Source organism: Eurytemora carolleeae, unplaced genomic scaffold (genome assembly GCF_000591075.1).
Source record: "Eurytemora carolleeae unplaced genomic scaffold, Eaff_2.0 scaffold449, whole genome shotgun sequence".
In the NCBI taxonomy this organism is placed as follows: Eukaryota; Metazoa; Arthropoda; class Copepoda; order Calanoida; family Temoridae; genus Eurytemora; species Eurytemora carolleeae.
Genome location: NW_019396447.1, coordinates 58,977 through 67,595, shown reverse-complemented (window position 1 = coordinate 67,595; position 8,619 = coordinate 58,977). Strand labels below are relative to the sequence as shown.

The following is an 8,619-nucleotide window of genomic DNA, read 5'->3' as shown; positions in this document are numbered from 1 at the left end:
GGGGGGGTAAAAAAAAATTCGGCGCGCTTCGCGCGCCAAATTAAAAATATTTACCCCCCCCTACAGAATCCTTATATCCGCCCCTGGATCTACTTGTATTATTTTAACTCTGTATTTTCTTTACCTTCCTCGCTGTAAAACCTATGTTCAAACTTTTCAAAGAAATAATACAAATATTAAAAATCTAAATTCTAGTCAAAATGATTTTGTGTAAAACTTTAAATGTAGATATTAATTGCACTTTAAAGTGACCCCTCATTTGAGAGGCCCAATGGGTCATGCGTAATTCATAACGGTACCATTAAACCGTTATGTGACCAATAATATGGAAGATATCATCGCTTTTCTTTGTAAATAGTTATTCTCACAATTTTCTTCATTGTTTCTTTAGCAAGAATATCGCTAGTAATTTATATAGAGAAATCATTATTGAAAAAAAAACTTTTTTGAAGGGAAATCATGAATATCTTATTTTTTCTTGATCAGGAAAAGCTTTTAAGGTACCAGTTGTGAACTGGACATGTCACTCACAAATGGAGGGTCACTTTACGTCTGCAGTTAACCTTTTGTTAACTTTAGACTATTTAAAAGTTGTCGACACCCGATCTGAAATACAGGGTGTCCCACGAAACATGACAGTAGCAAGACAACTTACAGTTCGTTATTTATCTTTGAAAAATGCTGCGGCATTTATTCGTAAACCTTATTTTAGAAGTAATTCTTGAGTTAATCACAAAATACGTTTGTTCCTACCAGGAGTTTGTGATTATTGTTTCAGGGTTGTAGGTTGACGAATGAATGCGGCAAACAATTGTAAAGATCAAAGACGACCTTCAAGTTGCTTTTCCACTGTCATGTTTCGTGGGACACCATGTATATCAAATTCAGACAGTTAAAACTAAAACTGTCTGTATTTAGGACATACAATGATGAAGAAGAGTGTGCAGCAAAGTGTACTATCGTATCCAGAGAAGAATTTGTAGAAATTTAGAAACTATAGTGCAGCAAAGTCCACTGTTGTATCCAGAGAAGAATTCAAGGTTAGAAATTCAGAAATTGAAGCGGAGCAAAGTCCAATGTCCAGAGAAGAATTACAAGGTTAGAAATTTAAACTTTAGAGCAGCAAAGTTCCTTGTTGTATCCAAAGAAGAATTACAAGGTTAGAAATTCTGAAACTTTAGAGCAGCAAAGTCCACTGTTGTATCCAGTCTGGAAGATTTCGATCCCGGAGTTCTCAATCTGGAAGAACTCGATCTCGAAGTTCTCAATCTGGAAGATTTCGATCCCGTAGTTCTCAATCTCGAAGAACTCGATCCCGAAGTTCTCAATCTGGAAGATCTCGATCCCGGAGTTCTCAATCTGGAAGAACTCGATCCCGAAGTTCTCAATCTGGAAGATATCGATCCCAGAGTGCTCAATCTCGAGGGTCCCGATCAGGGAGTTCTAAATCTCGAAGATCCTGCTCCCGAAGTTTTTCGTACAACAATATGAAAGAGACGACATTGGATGAAACTGTTGAATTAGATGAGTTTATATTGGAACTTCGAAGACTCCAATCCATAATTTCTCGATCTCAAAGATTGCCATCCCAAAATTCTCGAACTCAAACATCCCATAGTCCTCGATCCCGAGGTTCTCAATCTCGAAGATCCCAATCCCAGAATTCCCAATCTCGATCTTGGAGTTCTCGATCGCAAAGTTTCCGATCTGTGAGTTCTCAATCACTAAGATCACAATCCCGGAATTCTCAATCACTTAGATCCCGATTCCGGAGTTCTAAGTCTCGAAGATTCCGATCCGGGAGTGCTCAATCACAAAGGTTTCGATCTGGGAGTTCTCAATCACTAAGATCACGATCGCGGAGTTCTCGATCACTTAGACCCCGATTCCGGAGTTCTAAGTCTCGAAGATCCCGATCCAGGAGTGCTCAATCACAAAGGTTCCGATCTCAAAGTTCTAAATCGCAAAGATCCCGATCCGGGAGTTCTAAGTATCGAAGATCCCGATCCCGAAGTTTTCACTACAACAATATGGAAGAAATGGAAGAAAGGTCAGCTGTTAAAACTACAGTATTAGAGGAATTAAGATCGGAACTTCAAAGACTACAGAATTACAAGGATAAAAATCCCCAAATGGATGTGGAACAAAGAAAATCTAACCTTTATCCAGGTGGAATCCCTAATATTGAAATAAGTAAGCCCAGTTCCCCTCCAAAGGCCCAGAAACATAAACCTAAAGTTTCCGGAACCCCGAAGCCCGGAAGTGGTCCTGGATCTGTTCTACGAGCTCTGGCCAGCATTTATCAAGTAATTAACATTTTATCAACTTTCTTGACGATTTTAGTCTATTAAATGTAGGCACAATTGAATCCGATTCTTAAGAGTGTTAATAAACTTGTAAAGGGGGTTTGGCCGAATGATTTTTTGCATATTTAAACGAAAATCACAGCATATACCTATTCGGTTAGGTGGACTACGAAAATTATAATTGTTGCGTCCTTTAGGTAAGGAAGGACTACAAAAATTCATTTACATGTCCAAGATCTTTTTAGGTTGGACATTCTCAAATACTCGAGTCGATTGAAGAAAAAAAAACACATTTAACGTTTGTGTAGGGTAGAGATGAGTACATGAAGAATAGAGAAATACAGAGACAAGTCTCTGTATTCTGTCAACTACGGAAACTGGAGCGTCCTACCAAGGACGCTGTTGATACAGCCCTCAGGTGATAAAAAAAAATGTATTAAAAAAATAAAATAAAACTGTTGATTTGGAAGACGATATTCATGTAATCTTGATGATATTTGAAAACAAGCAGTTTTACCAGTAGATTTGACTATTAATATCTTGACTTAACAGTCAATTTTTAACGTTTCAATTAGATTTATTTCGAATTTTTTTTTTTCAGTCCTAACAGTTTGCAGAGACACGGATGGATTCATAGGAAACAGGTAGAAAGGTTTTTTAATGTTGATGGTTGTAAAGGGAGGAAGATGTAATTAAAGAGGCCTTTCATTTAATAAGATTAACATCGGTACTCTTTAAATCTTTGTCTAATGAAGGATGATTGAGATATACCTTTTTTCATGTTGAAAAATAATTATTTTTATAATAATGCATGTTTTTAACTTTGAATATATGAATGGGATATAATGCACGTTTTAACTTTGAAAATATGAATGGGATATAATGCACGTTTTAACTTTGAAAATATGAATGGGATATAATTCACGTTTTTTAACTTTAAAAGCCTTAAAACAATTTTTAAGTTTGTTTTAAGGGTTCCGTTGTAGATGGGGCACGCTTTTTAAATAGGAAGTTATTTGAAGAAACGGAATTGTTAATATTATTCTCTTCAGAACATGTACTGTATCACACAGTCAGGACTAGACATGGCCAAACAAATAAACCAGGTAAATTCAAACACTACAGTGAGAACTAGAAAACTGACGAATATGAAGACGACATTTAAACAATTTTAAAATGTTAATAGCTATGGAACCCAGCTTTGCCCAGAAACAAAACTTTCTCTATTAACCCACTTAAATAAACAAACAAACGGAGATTACTACTATATATGGATACTCTAAAAATAGTGTTGCCCAGGGTAAGCAAAGTTAGTACCTCCGTTTACCCGCACTTGGTCTTAAACTTCGATTTTAGCTATTTTTCGACCCACTTAACTTGAAATCTTAAAACCTAGCTAATAACATTCCCATGGTTCTCCCGAGATTCCCAATTAAAATTTGAGGCAAATCGGGCCAGGGTTGATGAATTATGGTCAGACATACAGCAAACGAGAGATTTTTTTAAGTAAAACAATATTTATCACTAAATGTAAAACAATTTTTATCTTATTCTGTAAAAATCCGTGAAATTATTGTAAAAAATGCTCCAGTATCAGTTTTATTCCAACTAATGATTGGGTTAGACCCATGAAACATTTGTCTTGGAAGAAATATATATTTAAACAATTAAAATGTATATTTAAACTTAAAAAGTTGAAAATACTATACTATACACCTATATATATATACAAACAGATTACAGGGCACAACTCCTGCTATTTTCATGTAGAGTTTGAAGCAATATTTTTATTTAAGATATTGCTTAAAACGTACTTTCCTGCAGCCTCTCTATTTATTATTAAATGTAATGTCCGATTCACAACTGTACACTTCAACCCTTTATCGGATTAAGAATATTTCCGAAGGAAAAGATTTAATTTCTCTTTAACTCGTATTTATTTCTCTTCACAAATTAATAAGAAATAATCAAGTTTCGGATGCAACATTTTAAATAGAAGGTCGCTCACGTGAATTTAACGGTTCTGTCAATATTCCAGAAAGCTGTGACTTTCGATCACAATTTGTCCTATTAAACATAGTTTTTCAGCCTTTTTTACAAAATACTTTTTTGCCGGCATATACGTTTTGAATAAATAGTATTAAATAAACAAATCCGTAAGTTTAAAGATTGTTAAAATATAGACCAAAAATTTGAATAGATATTTCTAGTTTTAGTATATTTACTTACTAAGAATAGTATGATCCATGAACTCAAATACAAGGTACAATTTTCGTCGCCGTCTAAACACCTGGAAAAAGAAATTAATTAAAAATTGTTATTTTTCTATTTAAATGCCCAAATACCTTGCAACTGTCTTATTCTTTTTTAAAATACACGTCTTGAAATTGTGAGTTCAAAAACGTTAAAATCGTAATAATCCCTTGAAAATTAATCAAATTATGAAATAATGAAAAATGTTTATTTCGGAAAGTTATGTTTTACTAAACCGTTTATTACGGAATGAATGTCATCTTTACTTGAAATTATTTATATACAATGAAAAATTATTGTTTTGATAAAAATCAATTTTAATTCACTCCTTCACTCGATTTCTAAGATTTTTCTGTTAGAAATGGAAAAGGGAACCNTCCAACCAACCCCGTCTAAATATCTTGAAGATAAAATTTCATTTAAATTCGGAATTATGAAACTTGTCTAAATCAATCATAATGCACCGTAAAATTATTGTCTTAATGATGATAAATTTAGCTTCATAGCATTTACGTATCATTCATAAATTTAAATACTTAAAAAAAAGGAATTGAGTCTTTGGCACCAGCTGTAATTTTCTAATACCTATTTCTTTGCAGCCCAATTTCGTAGACCTTAGATATTTCAAACTTTGAATTTTGTGGCAAAGACTCAATTCCTTTGTTCTTTAATTTTCAGAACATTTTGAAACAGAAACATTTCAGAACATTTAGAAACAGAAACATTTCAGAACATTTAGAAACAGAAACATTTCAGAACATTTAGAAACAGAAAGATTTCAGAACATTTAGAAACAGAAATATTTCAGAACATTTAGAAACAGAAAGATTTCAGAACATTTAGAAACAAACATTTCAGAACATTTAGAAACAGAAACATTTCAGAACATTTAGAAACATGGATCAAGCAAGGATCCATGAATTTAGCAAGGATTAATTTCACAATATTACCTCGATAAGGTTTATCAAGTTCTCATGTCGCAATCGTTTTAACATTCGTATCTCTCGGAGAGCAATTTTCTTCACGTTAGGGTCGTCTTCAGTTTCAAGAAACTTTTTTATCGCGACAATCTAAAACATTATTATATTCAATCATTTTCATTTTATTTTAAAGCCTTTTCCCACAAACGCCAATTTTCTAATCCCTTTATCTATGCGACCTGATGTTTTAAATATTTCATACTTAGACTATTTTATCTATCAGAATTCATAGTTTAAATTATATTTAAGGTCTACGACATTTGGTTGCATAGATATAGAGATTAAAAAATCAGAATTTTGACAAAGACTCAATTCCTTTGGTGTTTGATTATGATCGAAGACCAAACCTTATAAAGTAAATGAAGTAGGTGTGCTCAAAAAGTAAACGAACTAAGTCCATGTTTAATACATAACTACTTTATATTATATCATAAATGTTTTATATAATTTCAATGTTCAGTTTAAACTGATTTCTATTTTACCTGCCCTGTATCCCTATTTTTGCACTTTGTGACAACCCCATAAGATCCCTCGCCTAAATAAATGTCCTTGATTTTCATGATGATCATCATTACTATTATTTATAGTTATTATTAACAGTTATTATTAATTGCAGAGTATTGATCCAGTATATAATATCAGACTACAAGTGGGACAGCTTTTAAATCTGAAGTAACCTAATATTTATTGCGCTACAGTACCCAGTATAGTTACATTGTACCCAGTATAGTTACATCAGTATAGTTGCATTGTACCCAGTATAGTTACATTGTACCCAGTATAGTTACATTGTACCCAGTAGAGTTACACAGTACCCAGTATAATTACATTGTACCCAGTATAGTTACATTGTACCCAGTATAGTTACATTGTACCCAGTAGAGTTACACAGTACCCAGTATAGTTACATTGTACCCAGTAGAGTTACACACTACCCAGTATAGTTACATTGTACCCAGTAGAGTTACATTGTACCCAGTAGAGTTACACAGTACCCAGTATAGTTACATTGTACCCAGTATAGTTATATTGTACCCAGTAGAGTTACATTGTACCCAGTAGAGTTACACAGTACCCAGTATAGTTACATTGTACCCAGTATAGTTACATTGTACCCAGTAGAGTTATATTGTACCCAGTAGAGTTACACAGTACCCAGTATAGTTACATTGTACCCAGTAGAGTTGCATTGTACCCAGTAGAGTTACACAGTACCCAGTAGAGTTACATGGTACCCAGTATAGTTACATTGTACCCAGTAGAGTAACATTGTACCCAGTATAGATACATTGTACCCAGTATAATTACATTGTACCCAGTATAATTACATTGTACCCAGTATAATTACATTGTACCTAGTAGAGTTACACAGTACCCAGTATAATTACATTGTAGCCTGTGGAGTTACACAGTACCCAGTATAATTACATTGTACCCAGTATAATTACATTGTTCCCAGTAAAATTACATTGTACCCAGTAGAGTTACACAGTACCCAGTATAGTTACATTGAACACACTAAAGTTACACAGTTCCCGGTATAGTTACACAGTACCCAGTATAGCTACATTGTACCTGCAGTAGAGTTACACAGTACCCAGTATAGTTACATTGTACCTAGTAGAGTTACGCAGTACCCAGTATAAGATACACAGGGCCCAGTAGAGTTCCACAGTTTCCAGTAGAAGTTACACAGTACCAGTAGAATTACACAGTACCCAGCAGAGTTACACAGTATCCAGTAGAAGTTACACAGTACCAGTAGAAGATACACAGTATCCAGTATAGTTACACAGTATCCAGCAGAGTTACACAGTATCCAGTAGAAGTTTCAAAGTATCCAGTATAGTTACACAGTATCCAGTAGAAGTTACACAGTACCCAGCAGAGTTACACAGTATCCAATAGAAGTTACACAGTATCCAGTATAGTTATACAGTATCCAGTAGAAGTTACACAGTACCCAGCAGAGTTACACAGTATCCAGTAGTGTTAAACAGTATCCAGCAGAGTTACACAGTACCCAGTAGAGTTACACAGTATCCGGTAGAGTTACACAGTACCCAGCAGAGTTACACAGTATCCAGTAGAAGTTATAAGTATCCAGCATAATTACATTGTACCCAGTAGAGTTACACAGTATCCAGTGCATACTTTAATAGTCTTTCTGAATAAAAAAACACTTTTGATAGTTCATAGTTCTTATTACTTAATACTTTAAAATTTGTCAGACTGTGTTTTATACGTTATTATAATTTGGCATTTATGTTAACTTGTTTATGTTTTTGTACAATATATAAATTAAATGACTTGTTTATATGATTTATCTATAATCACCTATAAGTCCGATGTTTTCGTATTTCTCCATAATTTTGCTTCGTGCCGTCCAGCTTACATCTTACAGAAGATTATATCTGTAAACTGGTTTGATTTAGATATATCATAAAATGTAATGTTAATAATATTTTTACCATATTCATTCATAAACATTTTATGTTTTTAACAAAATTTTAGTTGTATTGGAAATACAAATTCCAACCCGTGCTATCAACAACAACACCCATGTAGTAACAACAAACCAACCCCTAAGTAACAACAAACCAACCCCTAAGTAAGAACAAACCAACCCCTAAGTAACAACACACCAACTCCTAGGTAACAACAACCTGCATGCACTAAGTAACAGTCCTACAACGTGACAACAACACATGCACTATGTAAGAACAAAATAGCAACTAAGGAATATCAACACATAAACTAGGTAATAACAAATTAATGCACTACGTAACACATTGACTACGTAACACCAAAACAACATCTACGGAACAACAACACAACAACAGCGCATACATTATGTAACAACAAAACATGTACTACGTAACAACTGCACATGCACTTATACGTAACAACAGCACTTCCACAACATATCAACAACAACACATGCAAGGTAAATCAACAACAAATGAACTACACAACAACAAACTATTCACTAAGTAACTCCAAACGCATGCATAACAACAAACTATCCAATCAGTAGTAATAACTACCATGATGAATTAGAAATAGTAGTTGTAAAGTAA

At 33.8% G+C, this 8,619-nt stretch overlaps 2 protein-coding genes across 2 annotated transcripts; one reads left to right on the top strand and one right to left on the bottom strand.

Annotated features, from left to right (window-relative positions):
* Window positions 1-1,215: 1,215 nt before the first annotated feature.
* On the top strand, window positions 1,216-3,799 carry LOC111703476 (serine/arginine repetitive matrix protein 2-like). Its single transcript, XM_023475426.1, has 4 exons — window positions 1,216-2,306; window positions 2,615-2,724; window positions 2,908-2,950; window positions 3,359-3,799. The coding sequence occupies exons 1-4, from the start codon at window positions 1,488-1,490 to the stop codon at window positions 3,479-3,481; spliced, it is 1,095 nt and encodes a 364-aa protein (XP_023331194.1). The 5' UTR covers window positions 1,216-1,487; the 3' UTR covers window positions 3,482-3,799.
* Window positions 3,800-4,527: 728 nt separating this feature from the next.
* On the bottom strand, window positions 4,528-7,961 carry LOC111703480 (cyclin-dependent kinase-like 1). Its single transcript, XM_023475429.1, has 4 exons — window positions 7,877-7,961; window positions 6,022-6,074; window positions 5,510-5,629; window positions 4,528-4,596 (listed from the first exon to the last, which is right to left on the bottom strand). The coding sequence occupies exons 1-4, from the start codon at window positions 7,905-7,907 to the stop codon at window positions 4,528-4,530; spliced, it is 273 nt and encodes a 90-aa protein (XP_023331197.1). The 5' UTR covers window positions 7,908-7,961.
* Between the last annotated feature and the right edge of the window lie 658 nt (window positions 7,962-8,619).

Coding starts and splice junctions, on each gene's coding strand:
- LOC111703480 (XM_023475429.1), bottom strand. CDS start 7,907: ATGGAGAAATACGAAAACATCGGACTTATAG. Junction 5,630..6,021: donor AAAATAGGGATACAGGGCAG/GTAAAATAGAAA, acceptor ATAATGTTTTAG/ATTGTCGCGATAAAAAAGTT. Junction 4,597..5,509: donor ACTTGATAAACCTTATCGAG/GTAATATTGTGA, acceptor TTCTTTTTCCAG/GTGTTTAGACGGCGACGAAA.
- LOC111703476 (XM_023475426.1), top strand. CDS start 1,488: ATGAAAGAGACGACATTGGATGAAACTGTTGAATTAGATGAGTTTATA. Junction 2,307..2,614: donor CTCTGGCCAGCATTTATCAA/GTAATTAACATT, acceptor ACGTTTGTGTAG/GGTAGAGATGAGTACATGAA. Junction 2,951..3,358: donor GATGGATTCATAGGAAACAG/GTAGAAAGGTTT, acceptor TATTCTCTTCAG/AACATGTACTGTATCACACA.